We start from the raw sequence: 26,919 nt of genomic DNA, 5'->3' as shown, positions 1-26,919 counted from the left end.
TATAATATACTTTTTTAAAAATATTAATTTTTATCTAGAAATATAATTCTCTAAAATAATAAGTATAGAAAAAGAATCTAATTATTAAAATCTATAAAAAGATTTTATTTTATATATTTAAATAACTAGCTTAATTCTTTATAATTCTAGAATAAAGCTATCTCTAGATCTAGTATTATAGATTAGAGTTGATATTTTTTCTATCTAAGGTCTTCTATCCGGCTATAAGGCCGCTTCTACCCTTGGGGATAGCCTTAGGTTCAGCTGTCACAAGTTTAGAATATTTTTTTTTTAGTTAACTAGTTAAAAGCTTAGTTAAAGTAATATAGTAGAACTTATTTAGAAAAAAGATATAGTATACTTATATATTTAATAATAAATCTAATTTAAAAATATATTTTATTTTATATAATATTTTATATAGTTCTTTAGACTAGTAATCTAGCTTTTTATCTAGTTATTCTATATTTTATTTTTTATTATTAATATAAATATAGTTATTTATTTTAAAATCTATTTTTCTTTTATGTTTATTTATTTATTATTATTATTTATTTTATAACGTATTTTATAACCCCCGTCGGCCACATAAGCCATCTCGGCCACCCGCCCCACAAAAAATTATTATATCGACAAAAATGGAATAAATAATCAGAATTACTATATAATTTCTATGTCAAATTGTTCAGACAGTACATGCGAATATGCCCGATTTGTTTACAATTAGAACAGGTCCGCGGTGCGCGCCTGCGTGTTCCTGAAGCCACTTCCGGATTAAAAAGTTGTAGAGCTTCCTGGGCTGTCAACGCTGCTGCAGTGATTTCACGATCCTTAAAGACTGTCAAAATCCCTGATCAGTCAATTAGACGACCTCTTATTATATATTTTTGCTTTTAGTGATAATTCGCTGCTTGTAGATCATAGTTTTCTTATGCCAGAATAATAGCAGAATTCATTGCTAAAAAGTATCCTTTTATCAACTGGTCTAACGCGCGCCTGGTGGGTGAATTTGAATCAGTAAAACGTTATCTTATAAATCGATCTATCGTCCTCGCCTGGCGGGCCAAATTTTTGATGTTTTTTGGTGTTTTTGGGGACTAATTTGCACTAGAATAAATAGGCTGTACTAGGGGGGGTAGGTGTTCGCAATTAAATGTTAAGCTTCGATAGTACATGTTCTGGGTTGAATGGAGAAATACCAGTTACTGTAAAGCCGCTCTTAATATTTTATATAGAATAGGCTTTATCTCAAATTTCCAAATATATCATCAAAAAATCGTCTTTATCGATATAGTTGACGCTGCAGCGCATCCGGTTTTCGACCGCACGTCTATATAATCGCTTGAGAACTGCAAAAACATCCACATCAAGCGGCTGAAGTAGATAAGATGAGTGTGGCGGCATATATACAGGAATAATGTTATTCTGGGTGCAGTACTGGTCGAATAAAGATATAAAATAACTGCTATAGCTATCAAGAACCAGCATACGGTATCTTCCAGTTGTAATTAGTCTTGTACAAGGATCAAAAATCTTTTAAAGCCATTCAATCCCAAGTTTATTAGATATCCAACCGTTTGGCGACTCAGTAATTAACTAATTAGAGGATAAGCAGGATAAATTATACTAGTTAAGCAGTTTATTAACTAATTTCAATATAATAAAAGTAATATGATTCTATGTGTACTTATATATTCTACAGCTGTGACCTATTTCTGATTCCCAGGCTGCACTAGACAAGGTTTTCCTTTGTGATCAAAGCTGCATATAACTTTTGCAGTAGAAATGATCTCTATAATAAACCTAGTTTTATCAAAATTCTAAATATCATCTTTAATAATCCTATACTCGGTAAAAGCGCGTGTAAAATCATCAAAAAAGCCACTTATAATTATTAGATCCTCGTATAAAGCGCGCTTATAGTTATATTTACGAATGTAATAAGTCTTAAGGTTTTACTAGCATCTTAAATAATTGCTTATCTAGTATTTACTAACGGTAGGTAGTGAGTTAATAGAATCGTGTTTAATAAATAAGCAATTAGCTATAAGCTCTACCATCAAAGGCCTAACGGGGCAGCCACGCTTATCTATAGAAATAATCCACTCGCGAAGCGATATTTCCTTGGTTTCTGATAATTTGATATTGTGGGCGTGCTTATATGAGCGTTGAAAGCGACTGCTATATCTATCTTAAAGCGTTGATCTTGGAATGTTAAAAAGGCGCGCCGCTTCGCGCATACTAGTGATTTGGCCTTTTTTTAACGTATTTACAGCAAGCTGAAGTCTACCCTCATCGTTTAAAGGATTTTTTGCAGCGTTCTGAGGCATATTGCTGTGTTGGTGCGATTTTCAAATATGTGTAGGGTGGAAAGTGGGAGAAAATTGAGAGGGTGGCCGAGATGGCTTATTTATTTATTTATTTATTTAATCAAATTTAACGTCTATACCGAGCCCTAGGCTATGACAGACAGCGATTCGTGTGGATTAGGCCTGCTTATAGGGGTTGCCCCCCATAAGCCGGTGCCTCTACCCCCATTGGATCCAGGCTTTCAAGGTATCTTGCACTTTCCTCACCCCATGCCGCTTATATGCGCAGGACGATTCGGGGGCTTATAGTGGGTGGCAACCACTACCCCCTCCTTATGGCCACTAACGTTTGGGCGTTGCCTACAATAGCGGGCCGCCCCTGCCCGCTATCCTTCCCCCTCTCGCTCTCCCTCATCCAGGGCCTCAATGCCCCAATTATCAGTCTTATAGGCCTGCTCCCAGGCCTGTTGGTTATCCTCTCGCTCCCTAATGGCCCCTATAAACGCCAGCAGCGCTGTAGTGGCCTTTGGGTCCTGGAATAGGCGTGCTTCGGGGCACTGCTCGCTATCCTGCGGGGCCTTTACCCCCGCTTCGGCCAAGCCGGCATATAGTTTTTCCCGCTGGTGGCACCACTGTCGACAGTTTGTAAGAAGGTGTCTTACCGTCTCAGTCCCCCTAGAGCACCCCAAGCAATTAGGGGAGTCTCGGGCCTTGATTCGGTGCAGATAGGCCCCGATTGGGGTGTGGTCGGTCTTGAATTGGTAATACCGCCGCGCCAGGTGCTTGGGGGTGCTTGCCACTATTGGGTCAAGCTTCTATCCCCGGGGGGGTTGGTAGGCCTGGCCTACCTGTTGGGTGCGTCTTGCAAGCTTTGCAGTGAGCCAGTTGGCCTTGATAGCGCTATAAGTCTCGGTGCATGCCCGCCGGGCATGGGCCAGTGAGATGCCTGAGTACTTGCCTGTACAGGGCCTCCCTGCAGCTTTCTTAGCGGCCTTATCGGCCTCCTCGTTGCCTGGGACCCCTTTATGGCCTGGCACCCAGCATATGGTAACCCTGCGGCCGGTGGCCTGTAGTTCCCCGGCTAGGTCGTGTGCCCGCAGCGCTAGGGCTTGCCCTGGGCCAGGCCGGGTATGCTAGAGCCTGCTTATAGCGGCCTGGGCGTCTAAAAACACCCTAATTGGCTCTATAAGATTCTCTGCCAGTGCCCACTCTAGGGCTTCGACTACTCCTATTAGTTCTGCATCAAAGACTTCGAAGCCTGCGCCCAGGGGAGCTAGGCGCGACCTCCAGGGGCCAATAAGTGGCTTATAAGCTACTACAGCGCCTACGCGCTGATCATCTAACCTAGAACCGTCTGAGTAAAGGTCGGTGTTCCCTATCCCACTTAGGGGGTCTGAGGCTAATTGCATAGCGGTTTCAGGGGAGTCTATCCTGAAATCTAGTGGTATAGACCTATTACCAGGCTCTATTGTACGCTCAAAGCCCTGGGAGGGGTCGGCGGTCAAGGCCTCTCGTAGCCTGCGGGCCAGGCCCATGCCCAGCTTCCAGGGGCCTCGGCGGGTTGGTGTTGCCCAAGCTCGGTCTTCTAGTGGCTGCTCTCCAGGCTGTGCATGGGCGTCTCCCTCCCTAAGCGTTATAGGGAGTATTTCTGCTGCTGGATGCCCCTGGGGAAGTCCTAGGAGTCTCAGGGCATACCGCCGCTGTTTACTATCTAATAGGGCCTCTGCTGGTTCCAGAGCTGCCTCCCTTATAAGCGGTCCTAACGGGGTGGACTTCAGCATGCCTGTGACTGCCCGGGCCTGGTTATTAATTAGGCCCTGCAGTCCTTCTAGGCAGTTCTTTTGCCCATGCCACCAAAGCTCGGCCCCATAAAGCGCCACTGACTGCGCGGTGGCCTTTTGGATTCGCCATGCCAGGCCTGGGGGGAGCCCCTGGGCCTTGCACAGTGCCCGCACTCGTCTTTCAGTATTTTGACCTTTTTGCAGGCGGTACTTATAGTGGGCTTTGAGGGTAAGCTTTGGATCTAGTAAGACCCCTAACCACCGGATGGCTGTTGGGGAGAATGCCACTAAAGCGTCTCCTACCTGCACCCTAGCTTCCTGGACCTGATTTTTATGTTCCCTGCTGGTGGCCCTAGAGAATAGGATGGCCTCTGTCTTTTTAGGGTCGAATTTGACGCTATCTGCCAGTCCCCACTCAATAGCAGCTTTTGCCGCTGCTTCTAGCTGCCTGCAGATCTCAGAGACCGAGCTTCCCTGGGCTACCAGGCCTATGTCATCGGCATAGGACAGGGCCTTGATTCCTGGCACCTGCTGTTCCATAGCCTGAAACACACCCCGGATATAGATAAGAAAGAGGATTGGGGAGACCGGTGAGCCCTGGGGCAGCCCTGAGTCAATAGGCTGTTCAGGGGCTTTATAACCGTCAATTACGAGGCTGACCCTTCTATTTGTAAGGAAGGATAAGGTCCACCTTATAAGGTCATTATCTAGGCCTGCAGCTTCCATAGCCTCACTAAGCTTATAGGGGTCAACATGGTCGAAGGCCCCCATAACATCAATAAAGATAGTGCCTGTGAGAAGCTTTTGAGTCCATCCCTCGTGCACTGTTTGCACGAGGCAGGCCACCGCGTCAATAGCCCCACGGCCCCGCCTGCACCCCATTTGTCCAGGGTGTAAAGCCCCCTGGGCCTCACACCAGTCCGCTATAAGGCCTGCAGCCAGCTTCTCAACAACCTTGCCCAGGCAGCTAAGCAAGCTTATCACCCTCCAGGCCTTCACCTGGGTGTAATCGGGCTTCCCTGGCTTCCGAAGTAGGATGCCTTTAGCGGTCTTCCAGGCCCCTGGGTGCACCCCAAGCCGAAAGCACTGCCTAGCCATCCCTATGATTCGGGGCGAGTCTAGTGCCCAGAGTAGCCGGCATGCTTTAAAATTGAGCCTGTCGGCCCCCGGAGCTTTCTTGATGCTCTGGCTGAATAGGGCCTGATGCACCCGCTCTGGCGTTATAAGCATGTGGGCCTGTCCACCTGGCAGCTCCCCAGGAGGGGAGCTACGGGGGGCGTTAGGAAATGCCGTTTCCCTGATTAGAGCTTCTTTATCGGCCATGGTAGTGGCAGGGGGAGCCTCTAGATCCGGGCCTTGGAGTGCTGGGGTGGTGGGATTAGTCCGTGGCTTAGTGTACTGTAGGGCTATCCAACACCTATTAGGATCTCCTGGAGAAGGCTTTTCCAGGTCATCCCTAGGGCCTTTGGGAAAAGGGTTCCCAGTGGGGTTAGAACCCTTTTTCCACTCTTCCTTCCCCCCAGGGCCTCCCTCAGCAAGGAAGGCCTCCCAGCAGGTCCTTTTAGCCGCCTTTATTTCATGGTAATAAGCGGTTCTTGCAGCCTTGAATTCGGTGTCGGTACAGGCATGGGCCTGCCACCGCTTGCGGGCTGCAGCCCATAAGCTCCGGGCTTGCCGCAGCTCTGGCTTCCACCACCGCTTAGAGCGTGCACAAAGCCGTACTGCTTTGGCATGCCTATCGAGTACGCTGGTTAGGGTGTCCTGCACCCAATTGGCCTCTCTAGCAAGGTCTTCCTCGGTGCATTGATCACTAAGAGGGGGGTGGCCTACAGCCTCTGAGGCCCAAGCTGCTGTGGCCAGCTTTAGGGCTTCCTCGTTTACCTGCAGAGCTTCTATCTGCCACCCAGTAATCTCCCCGGAGATTCCTCCTGGGGGGGGTTCTAGGGCTTCCCAGGCTAGGACGATAAGCTCATGGTCAGATGTTGTAGGCTTATCCTTATCCACCTCCCAGGCTTGCAGAGGCCCTAGGGTTGGCGAGGATAACGCTAAATCAATAATTGACACCCCCTCGGTCTTCTTATAGCGTGTGGCCTCCCCCAGTGGGTTATTAACATATAGTGAGTGCCGCTCTATAAGCTGTTCCAAGGGCTCAGCGTTAACCCGGCCCTTGGCCAGTGGGTTCCACGAAGGGCTATGGGCGTTGAAATCACCCACTAATAGGCACCTACCCACTATAAGCAGGTCCCAGTCTGCGTCCTCGATGGCCCGGCGTCGTCTAGGGAAGGCCCCTTGCCACCGGTAACTGGCCCCAATCCACACATCATAGCAGTTGACTATTCTAGTGCGTCGGGGGGCATGCCCGCTAATTATTGGTGCTTCCCATATGTCCAGGGCCTGTAAATAGGGGTGGTCTACTAAATCAGTGCGGTTCTCGACCCTAACCGCCCCTATAAGGTCTTTACGGATGGCCATAAGCACCCGTTGATCCCGCTTCTCCCCCCCTGGCCAGTACAGCAGATAGCCTGGGTGGGAGAAGTCATAAGCAATATAAGGCTCTTGCAGGCATATAATGCCTATTTGCCGCTCTATCCCCGCTTCTAGAGCCCCTAAGGTTGCGGGGTAGGTACGGCCGCAATTATGTTGAATAATCAACATTAATAGGGGCTGCAGCTCCAGGCGTTGGTGTTGGACACGGGGATGAGTACGGTAGGGGTGATGTCCCTGGGGCATCTTCCATAGCGTCATCGACCTCCCTAAGCTTTGGGGCTTGGGGGGCGTCCTGGGTAGTGGTTGGGGGAGAAGCCTCCTCAGCAACGCCTTCCCATTCGGTCCATTCAGGGGGGGGAGGGGGCATAACGACCTCTACGCCAGGGAAGCGCTTATGGAGTCGCCGGCGGGCCTCCCGAAGCTTGGGGCACCCCGGGGAATCAGCCTGGTGCTTCCCCCCACAGTTGCCGCATTTAGTGGGTGCATGCAGGCATGGGTGGCCTGTTTGGGCCCTGCAGTCTAGCACGTTGCAGGTGTGCTCTTGGGCTTCATGGGCGCCAGCACACACGGTGCAGAGTGGTGGTCGGGTGCCGCAGCCTCTATAAGTTCGGTGGCCAATGCCGCAGCATCGGGTGCAAACGGTGTCTTTACCCACTTCGTGATAGGGGCTGGTAGGGTGCCTGTTGCCCCCGAAGCGTACGCCCCGGGCGAGTAGCCTGCGGGCGTCATCTAGGCCTCCTACTGTTATAACGATAGTAGAGAAACGCTGCTTATTAGTCTGGATAGCCGCTATCGGCTTGATCCAGGTAGGGTTTCTCATTAGGGTGCATGTGCCCCCTAATTCAATTTCTTCCCTGGCTAGGCCTAGCCCTGAGGCGCTATAGCGGGCTACCGGCACCGCATGCACCTTAATCTTGTGCCACTGTTGGTCTGCTTCCACTGAGATGACTGCGGGGTCGACCCGGTGGCAGGCAGCCACCAATAGGTCCTTATAGGCTGGTAATAGCGAGCCTACGGTGCTTCCTTGGTCCAATAGGGCTGAGATAGCCCCTGATTCGGTGTAATTGGCGTCTATTACCCTGGCGAAGTTCGGGAAGCCTGCCTGGGCTAGGCAGCGGTTAAGCTGCAAGATGACATCGGCTTTAGACTTTCTAGGGGCGGTGCGGCCATTTTCACGCCTAAATATAAGCCTGCGGTCTCCCTTGTTGCTTCCGCGAATAGGCTTCAGGCTCCCTGGGTCCATTTGGACTTTTGGGGGCTGGTTCGGGGAGTAAGCCCGTTTTTTTGTAACGATTTGCCACTCCTGGGCATTGCTGGCCGCTATATCGGCCCACTGGGGGCCTGCTGCGGGCTTCACCCCAGGGGGTGGTTTTGATATCGGGGGTGAGGCTCTGCGTGGCTCTATGGGCTTAGCGGCCCTATTCGGGTTAGCTTGGGGGCCATGGGCGACCTCTGCAAACGTCGTCCCCTGGGATGGCAGAGGCTGTCGTGGGCCCTGGCGGTCGCCCCCTGACGATAGGGGCTTTAGGGGGTGGTTTGGGGCGTTCGGGGAGGCCTGTTGAGCTTCTAGGGTTGAGAAACGGCGCTCCAGAGCGCCCAATTGGCCTGTGAGGCGCTGCTCCATAGCCTCTACCAGAGAGGTCATATAGGCCTTCATAGCGGCCATCTCCGCGTGCAGCGCGCTATTGCTGCTTGCAAAGTGGCCTAATAAGGCCTGTTCCATGTCCTTGTAGGCTGGGCCGATTAGGGCCTTCATGGGGGCTCTTTCTGCCCCGTCAGGGCTGTGTTCCTGTAGTCTCTTCCCTAGAGTTTTAGGTGCTTCCTGGGAGCCTGGCACGCTGCTTAGGGGGGGAAACAACTCCCTAGGGTTGATTTCCAGGCTAGGCAAGAAGCCCTCGCTCTGAGGGACTGTTGCACTTGCCTCGGGGGGCGCTGGTGGTGCTGTCCCCGCTGGGGTGCCTATATAGGCCCCTACGGGGTTCACCAGACCTAGCGCCTGCCCCCCTGGGTCTAGGGGGTGGTTGTCGATATTGGGGAGTCCAGGGGCCATAGCGAAGCCCTGGATGCCTTCCAGTAGCATTGAATTTCAAAAGGTTGATTTTTGATTTTCCCGGCGGGTCCTAATCTTAAGGATTTCTATATGAAAAGAGTCTTCATACAAAAAGACCCACCTTATAGACTTAGATATATAACTATATAGTCAATATAATAAAACTATACTAAGAAACTATATACTGATATAATCAAGTAAAGCTTAATTATATTTACTATATTTAGGATCAGCTATATAAAGATATTTATTTACTATTATATATCTAGCTTATTATGTTTTATTCTCTTAAGCAAATAGTATACTATTATTACTCTTTAATATACTTTATAGCCTATTATTATAATAATACTCTACTTATTCTAGGATTGCTTTACATAAACTTCTTATCTTGCCTTCTATTAGCAGAATATTTATTCTAATTCATATCTTAGTAACAAGTTATTAAACTAATTAACAATAAAACATTCTTATAACACAAAGTTTTAAGAACTAGATAAGTAATCAAACCTTACTAACAAGCTAATCATAGCAGGAAATAGCAATGTATTAATAGCAGAACTAGTAACTCCACACCCACCTACAAAATAAGCAAGACCAGTTAATCAAGACAGTAATAATGAATCTAATAAACAAACTCAGCAAAGATTCACTATATTAGAAAGAGTCATTAATTAAATAAATAAATATATTCAAAGACTACAAGCTATGGTCACTAAAAAAGACAATTATATCAATCAACTCAAAGCTCAAGTCATGGCTATACTACCTAACAAAGCTGGAACAGCTAGCAACAGGGTCAAGCTACCAAAATCCATAACCTTCAACAGAACTAGATCTAAATTGAAGACATTCTTAGTCAATATAGAAATATATATTAAAGCCAACCAGATCACTAATAATAAAAAGAAAATAATCTTTGTGGTATTATGCTTTACTAATATAGCAACAGAATAGATATAGTCTATACTAAGTAAATTATATACTATCAACAAAGATAGTTAAGGAATTATTACTAAAGAACTGTTTTTGAACTATAGCATATTTAAATAGAAACTTAAAGAAACGTTTAGAAATATTAATAAGCTATAGATTATAGAAAGATAACTAAGATACCTATAATAAACTAGATCCACTTAGCAGTTAGCAACCAAATTCTAATAGATAGTAATACTACTGTATTATAATAATACTATTTAAATTATAATCTTTAAGAATATGCTTAAGAAAGAAGTCTAAACAGAATTTATTAAACTTAACTGACCTAATAATATTAATAGATTCATTAAAATAGCAGTCAAGATTAATAATAAACTATTTAAGATTAAATAGAAGCGATAGAAGTTTTAGAAATAGAAAAAAGTTAAAGGATTTCTTTAATATATTAATATATTGGCAAAGCAAGGAATCTAATATGACAAAGATGGCAATATTAAGATGTAGCTCAATAATATAATCAGTAAAAAAGAAATAGCTAAATATAAAGAAAACAAAGCTTATTATAAGTACAGATGAAAAGGACACTTTGTACAATAATACTAATTAAGATAAAACAAATAAAACGGTAATATTAACCCTCAGAAGATAACAATAATCCATCAACAAATTATAGCTATATACCAGACAATTGTGATCTCCTTAGACAGTAAAAAGAAGAAGTCAGAAAATAAATAGATCAATAAAGTCAAAGACTTCTGGAGACTAATATTAAAAAAAGAAATATACAACGCGCTCAAGAATTTCAAGCCAGAAGATAGCCCTAGGCAATCTAAGAAACACTTTAGACAGAGTTCAGAAAGAGAACTACCCCAGAAAGAAGATACTAACCTAGAAGAAGCGCAACCTCATCTATAACAAGATCAAGAGAAAAAACCAATTAAAGAACCTTACAGAGAAGACCAATACAGTAAAACTACTAGACAACATATTGATAACCTTTTATCAGGAAGTGAAAACCAATATCCCCTAATATTTCAAGATAATAGAAAAGACAAGGAAGTTAACCATAAAGACTTGGATTAAGAATTAGATACCCTGTAACAATCATAATTAGTAAAAACAACCAACCTTAGAAAAGACACTACAAGAGTGATCAACCAAGCAAATAAAACAATCAGACTGTTCTAAAAACGACCATTAATTATAAAGAAAGAATAGGATTTAGTCTTAGGAACTAATATAATAGTTCTAAGAATAAGAATTGAGATTCTAGAAATAAGTAAAAAAGAACTAGAAATAGATAGTAAAAACTCTAAAATAACAGAGGAATTCCCTAAAATTAATTACAAAGAACTAAATCAAGAATATAGTTACAAACTACCTAAACCAGTATATTAAAAAGACTCTATTCAGATATACTAATAATATATCCTTAAATATGAAGAATACTATAAGTAGATATTTCATAAATATAATATATATAGGAAAAAAAATATCACACTTATAAATAAATTTGAATATATCTCATTTATCAAAGGAATATGGTTATACCACCTGATGCTTGGATATACCAAAAGATGTTTATGCATGTACTATCCACAATATAGAGAACACCATCACAAAAAAATACACTGGACGCAATACTATAAGTTAAAATATCTGACTCACCTTGAAGAAAAGGAAAAAAATAAATAGAAGCTAATGACATTAATAATTATCTATTAACCTATCTTGGACTGTCTGAAGGGCTGGAACAAATGTTGATGCTATATAGAAGAAATTTAGCATCTTTTCTATAATAGTATCAAAACTGATCAGTACTATATAAAAAAATGTCTATACTATAAAGAATAAGTTATCTATATCAATAAAAATTAGACTAAAATTATTCTATCACAGAAACAATACCTTAAAAAACACAGAAAGAGACATCACCTTATTACCACAACCATCAAGACAGAAGAAACTGTGATCATTATTAAAGAAACAATCAACAGATATAAAGCCAAACTACTCCTTGACTCAAGAGCATTAATAAATTATATTAGCAAAGCATATATTAGAAAAAATAGGATCTAAATATATAAAATAAATCTATAATATATTATATAAAATTTTAAAGGACAAATTATAATTAAAGAATTTATATAATAAACTGAAAATATTATAATCAAATCAAAAAAACATGAAGAAGATATTTAACTAGATTTAAGTCTGTTCAAGTAAAAGAATTTCAATATTATACTTAGAATAATATGGCTACAGAAATATAATCTTATTATTAACTAGAAATATAAGATAGTATTAATAAACTTAAAGATGCTATAAACAGAGCAAATAGGGATTAAACTAAACCAGCAGTTGAAAATAAAATATACTAAAGAAATAAACAAAATAGGCTAACAAATTAAAATATAAAAAAAACTAAAAAAAATCTATAAAAAGGAACTGAAGAAAATATTCAACAAGCTACTAGAAAAATATTGAAACTTTATCGAATTATTTGTAAAAAAAGAATATCAACTATTACAACATAAAAAAGAATATAAAACAGAGATACCTTTCAAAATAGAAGCATAGGTACCATAAGTGAAACAATAACAAATCTCATAAAATAAACTCTAAACTACTAAAGAATTTATTAAGAAATTCTTAGCAGCTGGTTACATTAGAGAATCAAAAACAAAGGTTTCTATATAAGCAATATTTGTACTAAAACATAATAGATTACTATAAATAGTCATTGATTACTAAAAATTAAATAATATAACCAAAGACAACACAAACAAAGCGCCATATTAGAAATAGAAAAAAGATTTATTATAAGGTATAAAAATTATAATAATATTTAATATTAAATAGGAATACTATAATCTATAAATAAAAAATAATAATATCTAAAAAATAGTATTCTTTATAGACTTAGGACTATATAAATAGTTAATAGCATCTATAAGACTTAAATGGCTATTAGCAGAATTTATAAGATTTATAATCTATATTCTATAAGAATACTTTAACCTCTTTGTTATAGTATACTTTGATGATGTTATAGTCTACTTAAAAGATCTAAAGGAATATAATAACTATATATAACTAGTTATAATAAAACTTATAGAAATAGAATTAATTCTTAAAATTAAGAAATATAAATTTAACACTATATAAGTTAACTATTTAGAAATAATATATATAACAAACAGACTAGAAATACTAAAAGAAAAATTAGATATTATCTTTAAATAGCTAACTTTAATAAATATCCACAATGTATAATCTTTTTTTAGAGCTAGTAGATATATTTAATAATATCTTAAGAAATATTTAGACATTATAATATTAATAATAGAATTACTAAAAAAAGATAAACTATTTAATTGGATAGTAAAAAGACAACAATCTTTTAAAAATATTAAAGAACTCATTAAAATTATATTAATCTTATAACTATTTAATCTAGAATTATAAAGTATTCTATAAATAGATATATCTGGATATACTCTTAGAGTAATCTATAAACAAATCAATAAAAAAGAAGAAATATAGATTATTATATTCTACTCAAGAAAGTTTATATTAATAGAAATTAATTATAATATCTATAACTAAGAATTACTTATAATAGTTCAAGTATTTTAACAATAATGATACTATCTCTAAGAAGCGAAATATAAAGTAATTATTAAAAGTGATTATTATAATTTAAAGTATTTTATAATAATAAAAGAATTATCTAGAAGATAAATATGATAGGCTAAAGAACTAGCTAAATTTAATTATAGGATTGAATATATTCTAAGAAAATAAAATATAGCTATAGATGTATTAAACAGACGACCAGATTACATAATTAGGATAGAACCCTCTAAGATAAACATTCTATAAGAAGAATCAGGAGTTCTATACTATAATTATAATACAATCATTATAACTATAATAAGAATTATTAATAATGATCTATTCTATAAATAAATACATTAGGAAACCAATAAGGATCAAAAAATATAAGAAGAATTACAAGCCGGACAAATTACAAAAAATATTTAGAAAAGCTTAGTAATATAGAATAGAATAATTAGAGTACCATAGAATATAACTATAGAAGTCATTCAGCGCTACTATGATCCTCCAATAAAAAGATACCAAAGAGTTGAAAGAACAATTAAAATAATTACCTAAACATTCTACTTTCCTTATATCCAAAAAAGAGTTGAAAATTACATCAGAAACTACAATAAATATAATAGAAACAAAACAGTATACTATAAACCCTTTAGAAAAATGCAAATATTGGAAGTACTAAAAGAAGCATGGAAAAATATTACTATTGACTTTATCTAAGGACTACTGTAGTCCAAGGACCTAGTAATAGGAGTTATCTATACTAATATCATAATAACAGTTAACTAACTTATGAAATATATTATCCTAGAACCAATATTAAAGGATATAATAGTAGAATAATATGTAAAACTTATATTATAAAAAGTTTTTATATAGACTAGATTACTAAATAAACTCATTATAGACTAAGACAAATTGTTTATATCCAAATATTGATAGATAATTATAAAAGCATACAGAATGTATTATAAACTATTAACTGTGAATTACTAATAGACTAATGGTTAATCTAAAAGAATAATTTAAATAATTAAATAGTATTTTTAATACTATTTAGACTAGGAATAAGATAATTAGATAGAACTACTACTATTAGTATAGTTTGTATTAAATAATATAGAAAATACTATAATAAAACAAGTTCCACATTTTACAAATCTTAAATAATACTCAAGAATAATATAGTCTAAAGTACTATAAAAAAGATTATCTGAAATCATAATAATATAAACCAATAAACTATAGACACTCCATTAGACAATATCAAAAGATATCAAATAGACTAAAAACTAAATAAAGACCTACTATAACAAAAAATACAAGGACACGCCAATCCTTAAAAAAAAAAAAGAAAGTTTACTTATTATAATAAATAATTAAATAGAAAAATTTTAATATTCTAAATAAAAAACTAAGTAATAAACTTAATACTATTAAATATAGACTTTTTATAATTTAAAAAAAACTTACTAATAATAATTACAAACTCTAATTACTAATAAGAATAAAAATATATCTAATATTTCATATCTTATTATTAGAACTAATTAAAAATCTAGAAAACAGTAACAACAAAGCAACTAAAGATAAATATAAAATTGAAAATATTCTAAAGAGAAAATTAGTAAAAAAAAAAATCTTTTATTTAGTCAGCTAAAAAGGATATAGATCTAAACACAATTTATAGGAACTAATTAGGTATTTAAACTGTCTTAAAAAGATTTAAGTATTTTACTAGAAAGAAACTCAGAAAAAACATAATCAAACTTATTATTAGATAATATAGGAAACTCTTAGATAGCAGCTATAATTATCTTATTTAATTTTTATAGCTTAGCTTTTTATTTCTATTCTTTTTCCTTTTTTTCTTCTAAATACTCCAATTTCTCTATATCCTTAATATCTATCTAGATAAATTGACTAGTGTGCTTCTAAAGCAGCTTTTACTATTTCTTAAAATAAAGAAGTTTCGCTAAAATTACTTCCTTATTTTTTTTAATTTTCTTTTAAGTAGCTAACAACTTCTTTTATACTAAATCTAAAGATGCTATCTTAATATAGCGACTATAACCGCTGTGAACACACTCACTGCAACGCTTTAAAATTTCTGATTTAATATATAACTTCCCTAAGAGAGCACACTTGTGGCAAGAGAAAAGAAGAATAATTCTAATTTTAATAATATAGGCAAACAAATTATTTTTATTAATATTTTGCTTTAATGATATGGTTAGAACATCATCACCAAGAATATTAATGAAAAGGAATCAGCCTATCTATACAATGGGGACCTGTGACTATTTATGTGACTATCAGGACGCCAGCCTTTAAAAGAGGGGATTATCATAAGAATTAATAACGCTTAGCTAATAGATATAATAATAGACGCTAATTATATAAGCAAAGGTTATTAGATATTCTCATAAAATAGAATCTCTGATTATACCTAAGAAAAAAGAAATGCCTATACTTATACTCTTACATAGAATGACTTATCAAACAGAAGCCTATATTATATAGAAATGGTTTCTATATAAAAATAGACTCTATATGAAAAGAGATCCCATACAAAAAGGATCTCCACGTGAAAAGAGTCTTTATATGAAAAGACCTACCTTATAGACTTAGACATATAACTATATAGTCAACATAATAAGACTATACTAAGAAACTATATATTGATATAGTCAAGCAGAGCTTGACTATACTTACTATATTTAGGATCAGCTATATAAAGATACTTATTTATTATTATATATCTAGCTTATTATATTTTATTCTTTTAAGTAAATAGCATACTATTATTACTTTTTAACATACTTTGCAGCCTATCATTGCAATAGTACTCTATTTATCCTAGAATTACCTTACATAAACTTCTTATCTTGTCTTCTATTAGCAGAATACCCATCCCAATTCACATCTTGGTGACGAGTTGTTGAACCGATTGACACAAGGTTTCTTACTTATCAATAATATAGCCTAGGAATTTTACTTTCTATTAATAGAAATTACATTTTAAAGCTTTTATATATAACTAGTAGTCTCTGAGCCTCTATAGAACCTATTTAATATACTTTATATATTCTTCTTTTGATTATAAATAAATCAGAATATCATTAAGATAAATAATTACAAAGTTATTAATAAGGCCTTTTAAGGCATTATAAATATAAGATTAAAAGGTTATAGGGACATTAATCAACCTAAATGGCATGATTAAATACTTATAGTGCCCATACCAAGTTTAGAAAGCTGTTTTCCACTTGTCTCCGCGTTTGATTCTTATCCGGTAATATGCATCCTAGAAGTCAATCTTAGTAAAATATTTAGATCCTATCAATCAGTCCAGCATCTCGTCTATTCTTAATAGAGGATAACAGTTTTTGACTATAATCTTATTAAGATCATGATAATCCACACAGACATGTAAAGAGCCATCTACTTTCTTTACAAATAAAATAGGTACACCGGCTAGACTTATTAATTCTTAGATCTAATCTTTCTACTGTATCTCTTCTAGGTATGTGCGCAGGTGTTCCAATTCTTTCGTTAAGCATAGATAAAGAGGTCCATAAGAAGGGCCCTTTGTATCTAATTACAAAATAATCTCATAATTAATATTCTTAGGAGGCAGGGTTGTCACTTTTTTTTCTAAGAATATATTAGTGTACTTGTTATAAGTGTCTAGAAGTTTTCCTTTTTCTAGTTTGACTGCTTTTATAGATAGAAGGAATATGGTTGCTGTTCTTACTAGTAGTCCAAAATATTGAGGTGTTTTAATTTTAATTTTAATAGACAATTCTTTACTTTTTCAAAATTACCACCTTTGCCCGCGCTAGGTAAGAATTATAGGATCTTTATCCTAAAGCTAGGTCTTTCCTAAAATAGTTTCAAATCCAGTTATATTGATTATATAGAACCATAGGGAATAGTTCTTTTCTCTTCCTTTTATATTAATAACTATAGTATCAAGATTGAGAATAGTGAAGTAAGTAGTGATCTGTCTATTAATAAATTTAATAGGTTATTCTAGGTTCTAAGTTAACTCTTAGCTAGCTTTAAGTAGGAATCTATATGATATAAAATTCTTATCTACTTTAGTATTAAGTATAGCAGTTATCTCAGATCTTACTTTAGGAAGGTTTAATTTTATATAAATTAGTATAGTAAAATTCTTTAAGTTTTTCTCTTTCTTTAAACTAGTAACTATGGGCAGTCTTTATTAGGTTTACTCTTTATCAGACTATTTCTCAGTTTTTTTTTCTTTTTTTATATAGATAGTATTTAGCTTTAGAGATAAAATTGGATTCTCTTTAGCAGTTTTAGTAGCTTTATATTTAGTAATATAATAGCTAGTATAATTATAATAATAGCAAGTCATTATTAACTTGTCTTTATTCTTTAAAAAAGATTTCTACTTCTTCTAAAATTTCTTTTAGTTATTATAATCTAATTTATATTTTTACTTTCGAGTCAGCTTTAAGTTGGAATCTTCTTAGTTCCAAGTCAGACCTTGGCCTCCAAAGTGATTGTTATTCTTATTTTTAGCTTTCCTTTCTAATCTCTATTTTTGCTTCTTGATTTGATATAATTATTAAGCGGTAATAATTAGGTCTAGAAGCTTCACTAGGAATATATCTATTCTTGTGATATCCAAATGGATCTTTGGCAACAGCTTTACCAGGAAGATTTAATATTTAAAAAGGTCTTTAGCTAGTAGAGATCTATTACTTCCTTCTCTTGCTTTCTCATAGAGAATTAAGAATTTAGAATAAAAAGCCTCAGGGTCTTGTCTATTTGACTATATTAAACTTAATAAAGCCATAGCGCTGTTGATTTCTTGGTTCTAGGGAAACTTAATCTAGTCCTCTAACCAGATTTGGAAATTATCAAAGGTAAAAGATTGTAAGTTAATCAAACTTTTTTTCTTTCTCTATTAGATGTGGTGATCTCTATTAAGCTAAGCAGTAGTATATTGGATTTTACTTGTTTTATTAGGATAGGATTAGAGATGACTTAAGATATTATTTTTTATATCCTTAATCTATTTCTCAAATTCCTTAATAGATTTAGAAGCGAAGCGCTTAGAGTCTAGAATCTTAATATTACAATGTTTGCTAATGATTGCGTGCGACAGTCTAGTGGTTCTAAGTCTTTATATAAGGGTCTACAGCATATCTATAGTCATATTAATTTATAGAACAGCTTATGGAGATAAATCTTCAGAAATTATATCCTACACCGGTTCAGTACTGATATAGTTCTGAGCCTCTTCCTCCTCATACACAAATCCCGGGTTAGGAACTGGAACAGTTCTTAGTTTATCCAGTGTTAGAGAAGTCATACCTTATATAATTATCATTATCTTGGAGTCAATTCAGATCCTCATGGAAATGGTTTATAATGTAAAGTGGGTGGTGTCTGAAAGACTTATATATAAGGAAGTTGGAATCTACTAGGCTCTGAGGGGGTTCCTACTAAAAGTCAAGGCAGTATATAAAGTAAATAGAGATAGGTTATATTAATATAGAATAAACTGCTTAAGCCTTTTTATCCTAGAGGATGGGGTCTCAAGCTTATAAGCCTGATCTAGATGAGATCCTACTTCCTAACAGGGTTATATTCACCAAGCATAAGGGATAGATGCATCCTTTGTGATATATCAACTCAACCCACGGAGGATATGCAGGCCTTTGTAAGCCGGATCGGCATCCCCGAGCCTGGCACTTCACAGCAAAGATATTTATTAAATTAAATATATAGCAAGATTTTTATTATATTAGAATAAGTTTAGAGTCAGAGGACTTAATAATCTTCTAATATTAATATAGAATATATAAGTATAAAGTAATACTTTTTAGATTAATAAATAGACTAATAATTTTTCAGTAACTAGTAAATAATATCTTTATAAACTGTTTTAATAAGTTTCTAGTAATATTTATTAATAATCTACTGATTTATAGTAAGAATAAGCTTAAGTATTAAATATATATAAAATTCATACTAAAAAGACTAAGAGCAGCTAGGCTGCAGGCTGTAATCTATAAATATGAATTCTATATTAAAACTATATAATATCTAGAATTTTTTATCACGTTAAAAGAAATTAAGGTTAATCTAACTAAGATTAATACTATCTTAAAATAGATAGCTCTAAGAACTATATAAGAAATATAATTATTTTTAAGATTCTATAATTTCTACTAGAAGTTTATACAGAAATATAATTAGATAGCTAAACCCTTAAATTACCTAACTTAGATAGATATCTTCTTTATCTAAAATAGCGACTGCGAACTAACATTTAAAAAACTAAAGAAGTTATTAATTAAGGCTTTAGTATTATATCATTACCAATTAAAGTAATTAACATAGGTAGAAATAGATATCTTTAATAGAATAGTTATAGTAGTCTTATCGCAGTGTTATAAGAATAATAAATAATATCTAATAGTATTCTACTCAGCAATAATAATACCAGCTAAGAAGAATTATAATATTTATAATAAAAAGATGTTCATAATTATCAAAGCCTTAAAAAAATAGAGATCTAAATTAATAAAGCTTTAAGAGAAGAAACAATTTAAAATCCTATCTAATTACTAAGCTCTTAAATACTTTATATCTATAAAATCATTAAACGCCCAATAGATAAGATAGTATAAATTCTTATATAAGTTTTACTTCACTCTAAAATATTGACTAGGCAAAGCTAATATACTTATAGACATCTTAACCTAATAATATAGTAATAAAATAGACAATCTAGATTATTAGAAAAAGATTCTACTCCTAAAAGAAATCTTAGATAATAGAATTATTAAAGAGCTAAACTATAGAAAATATCTATAAATTAATAACCTAGAAGTAGAAGTCTACATAGTTATAACTAGAACTAATTTAATATCTTACACTATAATAACTAATAAATAATATGCTGCTATAGCTAAAGCAAAAAAATAAATAGAATATTTAGGAAAAAACTAGTAAATTATTAATAAAATAATATTATTTAAAGGCTGTTTATATATTCTTAAGAAAGGAAATCTACGCATATATTTATTAGATAAGATCTATTATTAACCATCTACTGCCTATTCTAGAAGAATAAAAACTTAGAGCTTAGTTAAAAAACATTATTATTAAAAATTATAAAATAAGGATATGAACTATTATCTAAATAACTATATAATATATAAGTAGATAAATACTTAAAGAAATCTGTCTTTTAGATTACTAAATCTATTACTTATCTTAGATTAATCTTAATAATATATCTTAATAGATTTCATAACTTATTTATAGAATTATAAAGAATATAATATAGTATTTATAATTATAGACTAACTTAATAAAATACTAGTATTAATATTTTATTAAAAAAAGATTATAGCTAAAAAAATAGTCTAGTTATAATTAAAGAATATATTCTATTAAATAGAACCCCTTAACTCTATTATATTAAATAAAGATAGTTAATTTATATTAAAATTCTAGTTAGAGGTATACCGCTACTTTAGAATCAAGCTAAAATTATTAACTGCCTATTATTTTCAGACTAATAAATAGACAGAGATCACCAACTAATATTTATTATAAAAGCTAAGAGTATTTATAAACCATATACAGAATAACTGATTAGACTGGTTATTAATAATAGATTATACAGTAACAACCCTACCTTAAGAGTTAATTAGACTATCGCTATTTATAGTCAAGAAAAGATACTAGCCACATATCTTATTTGATTAAAAGTTATTTAAATTACCAAAAAAACTAATTCTGAATAAAAAGAATACTAAGTTATAGTTAGATTAAATATATAATATCTAGGAAATAATAAGGATAAATTTCTAGAAAAGTTAGAAATAATAGCAATTAATAGCTAATAAAAAGCACTGACTACTTAACTTTAATATAGATAATTATATTATAATTATTATAAAGTACTGAGAAATAGAACAGTCTAGTAGAAAGCTAGATATCTAAATAAATAGTCTATACTAAATCAAGAAGCGAATTAACAACTTTTTTAAACTAAAATTACTAGATAGGATTAATATATATTCTGTATTCTTATTAAAAAAATTAAAATAAGTAATAACTACAAAATTATTATTAAGACAGCTAGAAGAGTTAATAGAGCTTATTAAGATAAATAGATAGAATAAGTAGATAGTTAAAAAAATATTAAATATCTAAATATACTAGAAAAAGCTTTATTACTAGATAAAATAGTTAGGTCATAACATCAATATAGAGTAATATCTAGCTAGAAATTTCAAGAATATTTCTATTATATTAAAAGAATACTATAACTACTACCCAGAGAAGCTAGAACTACTAAAATATCTCTAAAAATAATTAAAAACAGTAGAGGAGGATAGATTTATGCTAAATAAAAAAAATAACAGTATACTTAAAGGTAAATATAGTCTAGAAGAGAGGATAATATAATAATTCTAACTTAGGTCTTAGAAACCAGCAGTGACAGTCTAAGGCACTACCAGGAAAAGGAAACCGAGAGTAGTACTAAAATAGAAATAATCTCATGTAGAATTATAAAAGAAATAGACTGACATACACAAAGAAATATTTTTTATATAACTAACAGAAAAAGTTCTTTCTCTTCCTCTTTTCCTTCTCATGTTTAGTTTTCTCGTTGCAGAGTACTCTTAGAGGATAGGAATCGACTCGTCGTCACAATTTTCTAGTTTCTATAAAAACTATACAGTATCTTTATATATTTAAGATTTTTCTAGATATTTCTATAACTTTTCTTAGATAGACTACAGGACTTTTATTATAAAAAACTTTATATACTATTCCTTACTATATTATATATCTATCTAATCTTTAAAAATTTGTAAATAGTAGGTAAATTCTTATATTAATTAACTCTTTAACTATCTAATATTATTATAATCCTATATAATAACAATATAAAGAAGCTTAAGATTATAAAATAATCACTATAGATATATTTTAAAGTTTTTCTAAATAATAAAATTTAGTTCTTTCTTCTTCTAGTATATATTAAAGTTAAGAAATTGCTTAGAGCTTAAATTATCTAAAGCTTCATTAATTTTATAGTATAGATATTAACTATACTATTTTAGATATCTATTAAACCATGATTTTATATATTCTATAAATGTCTTGAGTTTAGTTAAAGATTTCCTACTATAAAGATATTTTATTTTAAATCTTAAAAGACACTTTTTTATAGAAATTATATTAGTTTAAAGTCTTTTTTTTCTATAAATACTGTTATTAGAGATTTTAGTATCTTAGTTCTTATATATTAATACACTATATAGCTGCGCTTAGATTTATAAAATCTATTATTTTAAATTTATAATATAAAGCTCTTAGTCTAGCTAAATTTTTATAGCTTTAAATTTTTCTATTAATATATCCTCCAGTTTCTATTTTAAGAATAGTTATATTATCTTTAGATCTAGGTCTTTACTGGTAGAGTAATTCCTTTCTAATTCTACTATTGGTTCTTCCTTATTACTATATCTATCTAGTGTTTCTAATATACTAGGTTGAATTTCTGCTGCTGATATAGAATATTTAGTAGTATTAATAGAAATAGAGATATTTCTAGTAGTAATTATAATTCTGATATTTGCTAGTCTTCTTTCTAAAGATAAAAAGTAATTAGAATATAAGAATATTATATAAAGAATAAGTAAGAATTAGATTTAATAGTAAAGTTATAGTTTATTAGATAGTTAAACTAATTATTAATCTTTAGTAATCTCTATATAAAGGTCAGAATATATATATCGCTTTATTAGTGGCTTAGCAATCCTCTGTAAAGCTAGTATAGCGAGGTGCAGCATCTGGTGCGTCCTGAAGGTCTCACGGCCTCACATCTGATAAGTTATTCTATATAGAGTATAAGTGTAGGTATTTTCTTCTTTATAGGTATAATCAGAGATTCTACTCTATAAGAATATCTAATAATCTTTGTTTATATAACTAGCGTCCACTGTCACATCTATTGGTTGAGCGTTATCGATTCTTATGACATCTCTATATAATATCCTCAAAACTTATTTATCAATATATATTTAATTATTCATATTTTATTCTTATATTAAATTAGATATATATATTATCTTACGTATCAACAAAGTTACTCTTAGCTATTATCTTATTTATAGGATATAGCCTTTACACTCTTTAGTTTACCTACAATCTCTATCTTATTCGGCAGAATACTACCAACGAACACCCATTCTGGTAAAGAACGGTTGATACGTTTTGACACTCCTATAAATAGGTCTAGTTTATATAAAACACTGTCTGTTATAGCCTAGGGCTTGGTATAGACATTAAATATGATTAAATAATAATAATAATAATAATAATAATAATAATAATAATAATAATAATAATAATATTCTTCCATCTACTGTGAGGCCGATACATCCACCCCACGCCACACTGCGGATGCACTAGCCTCACAGGGTTATAATCCTTTGCCAAGCCACTACTACCCGAGACCACATATATTATTATAGCACACCTTTGGGGAATTATATAAAGACCAGTTTAATACTATATGGGACCATATATTTATTATTATTCCGAACGTTTGCCTGCTCTCCGAGAATAATCCTCACATCTACTAAAATTACTGATATCTCTATGTCTTATCGGCAGAATACTACCAATGAACACCATTCTGGTAAAGGACGGTTGATATGATTTGACAATATCACACAACACCTGTCAGTTATCGTGATGGTACGGAGTATCGAGATCATCACAATGGCGTCCCAACACATCCTAGCCACGCCGCCCTCCAAAGACGCCATGCTCAATTCCTTCCTCGAAATCACCCGCAACTACAAGGGCGTCTTTGCCGCGTGCAACCTCGAGGCGGAAATGCCCCTGCTTTGGAACCTCGCATGCAGGGAGCCGCCCGCCGTGTTCGCGGCCGTCAACGCCCACTTTTCAGCCCAAGTACACGCTTTTTTCAACGCACTGCACGACCTCGAGGACATGGCAGACAAACCGTCCTCGGACGACCTGGAACTCCTCCGTCGCGACGAATGGCTTCGGCCCATCATCAGCATCACCAACCAGTCTTTCCACAACCCCGAAGACTGCGTGCACCGCTGCTACCACACTCGCCGCCTCACTGTCCAAAACCCGGACAGCCTACCTCTCCTCAACCGCGTCATCCAACTGCGCATCTTCCACGAGGAGGCTTACAACCAAGATACGGCCAACATGCGGCCCGTCTCCATGCGCACGCCCCTCGAACTCGCCACCCGCCTCCCTCGCCTTCGCGAGCTAGAGTGCCCCTGGCTATGGGAGCGTTTTCCCATTGCCTTCACATCTCGGGCAATGCGCAGAATTACCCGCGTCTGGGAGGGTCCTTGGCGCGATGCCCGCGTCGAGTTCGGGCGGGGTGTACGCCATGTCATGCCCTTGTTGCCGTCCTCCCTCACCAAGGTCCGTCTCTGGTTCTGGCAGACCAACGCCTATGGGAATGAGGACCAGGCGGTGCAGATGCCTGACCTTGTCGGCGCGTCGTCGCCGCCGACCAATGAGTTTGAAGACATGGACCCTGTGTCTGTTGGGCTGCGAGACCTGGGGAGTCACCTGGAGGAACTAGACGTCATCGCGCTCATCACCCCCGATCTTTTCCATTCTAGTGGTGACGGTTTGTTATGGCCGCGAATGCTGCATCTCAAAGTAGAATTCCACCCCTGTGCGCCTAACGGCAGCTGGTACTTTTCCGGCCCGAGAGGCGAGAATCCCCACGTAACAGGATTCGCCATCATAAGAGAGGAGCACTACCCGCCTGAACGCCCGGAATACGACGACGAGACGCACGCCTTGTGGGATGACGAGGAGGATGAGTACTGGGGTGACGATGGCATATACGAACACTACTCGCCCGATATGTTCCGCATACGCCCCATCGTGGAGCGCATCAACCCTTTGCTCTTAGCGTTTGCCTTATCTCTGCAACGGCAAAAGATGCCCTCCCTTCAAGACGCTGAGCTATTTACGTGGCTTACGTGGCGGCCCTCGAAGGACCGGGTGCAAGAGTATGAAGGGAGTGCTGAGGTGCCTCCTACTTCAGGTGGAGACGAGACGGTGATGTTCCGATGGGGGGTGAGATACGATGCGCCTAAAGGAGGTGAGAAAGGAAAAGTGACGTGGCAGGTCGGTGAGGACTGGAGGCCGGAGGAAGAAGTCATTGCGGCGTTTGAGGATCTTGTGGGCGGGGAGGAGGAGAACATAGAGTGGAAAGTGTTTGAGTTTATGGAGGAGAGGGAGCAAGATGTGGAAGCCTTTATCCCGTGAGACCTAGCTAGGTAGTTAACTATTACAGAATTAACAGGACAGGCTGGTAGCACAGACTCACTTCTTTTCAACGTGCTAGCGAAAGGCCGACAGTTACGCTTACATACAGCTACCGGCAAGCACGAAAGAAAACATTCCTTTTCTTCAATCGATCCTTGTCTGGACATGGTCGACCCCTCGCGCAGCCGCAGCCGCTCGGCCAGGCACTTGTCGCAGTCGTCGGGTCGCACCTGGTCCGCGGTGTTGCTAATGTAGTTGAAAGGGCTAATAGCTGATACCGGGATGCGAGAAGGCCGCAACTGGTCCGCAGTAACGCCCCTCGTCGTTCTTGAGGCAGGCATTCTGAAAGTAGAACTCCAGGAATATGGACAGCCGCGGCCTCGACCTCAAGATCGACCGTGATGGTCTGGTTGCTGCACCCGGTCTGTACTGATGACCGCCATGTATCCAGGGCGGATGACTGCTTAATGTTATATATTATATACATATGCCGGAAGTCAGAGTCTTCAATGTTGTATAGATATATCAATTGATAGATAAGTTAGGCTTTATTATCTGATAAACCAATAGAAGACTATTACCTAGCTATTTTATAACCTTGCAAATTATAATTATTTGATAGAACATTTATTGCCGCCGCAAGAACCCTCTTGTCAGTCTGTTTGCATTCGCTCTGATTGGCTATGCAAACATCCTGTGGAGGAAGACCATGACCTCCATGACGTTCCGAGGGTGCAACTATCACTACCTCCAGAGCTCACTCTTCATCCGGTTTGTTGATGAATAGGTCTTGATGCTCCACGCTGCGGGTTTGAGTGTTTCTTCCGTCGCTCGCCTCGCATTTGATCTTCCTGTCGGCGTCGATCGTTTTCAGCAACGACTGGTGAACCGAACCGGATTTTTCGGGCATGGGTTCTAAAGTGGACAGCGTTGCGATTGGTGTTTCAGTGATGGTCGGCCTGAGAGGCTTGTGCTGGAAGCTCACTGTTAGAAGTGATGCTTTCATTGCCTCCTAGGCTGGATCGTTTCCACAATCGAGCAATTAAACCTATACACCCCGTCGTAATGTCTTAGAGGGCTAGCTTTCTAGTAGCACAAAGACATCTTACTTATCTGGTTCTAATTGGGCCAGTGTAGCGGCTTGCTCATATGCCATATACTTATCTTATTAAGTAGAGAAAATTCTTACTCTATAGCAGGTGCATTAAAAGTAGGAGCTCTTAGTATAGCTATTTTTCTTCTTATTATTAAAGATACTCTTGCTTGATCACTTATTCTTTTATCTTTCTATAGATGGACTTATTCTATAGTAATCACCTTTTATTCTAGCTCTTCTCATATAGCTCTTTCTCCTACCTCTTAGTATACATATTTTTATTTAGCTATA

At 35.9% G+C, this 26,919-nt stretch overlaps 2 protein-coding genes across 2 annotated transcripts; one reads left to right on the top strand and one right to left on the bottom strand.

The window, feature by feature from the left end:
• Window positions 1–2,695: 2,695 nt before the first annotated feature.
• On the bottom strand, window positions 2,696–8,627 carry TRUGW13939_01039 (uncharacterized protein; the record flags this gene model as incomplete). The annotated part of the gene is made up of 4 exons (XM_035484245.1): window positions 2,696–3,124; window positions 3,158–3,442; window positions 3,482–6,696; window positions 6,782–8,627. 4 exons carry the CDS (start codon window positions 8,625–8,627, stop codon window positions 2,696–2,698), a joined length of 5,775 nt encoding a protein of 1,924 aa, XP_035340138.1.
• Window positions 8,628–23,981: 15,354 nt separating this feature from the next.
• TRUGW13939_01038 (uncharacterized protein) lies at window positions 23,982–25,532 on the top strand (the record flags this gene model as incomplete). The annotated part of the gene is made up of 1 exon (XM_035484244.1): window positions 23,982–25,532. The coding sequence occupies one exon, from the start codon at window positions 23,982–23,984 to the stop codon at window positions 25,530–25,532; it is 1,551 nt and encodes a 516-aa protein (XP_035340137.1).
• Between the last annotated feature and the right edge of the window lie 1,387 nt (window positions 25,533–26,919).

The sequence above is a fragment of the Talaromyces rugulosus genome, chromosome I (assembly GCF_013368755.1).
Source record: "Talaromyces rugulosus chromosome I, complete sequence".
NCBI lineage: Eukaryota > Fungi > Ascomycota > Eurotiomycetes > Eurotiales > Trichocomaceae > Talaromyces > Talaromyces rugulosus.
The sequence above is the reverse complement of the archived record's forward strand: the minus strand, read 5'-3'. Positions and strand labels throughout refer to the sequence as shown.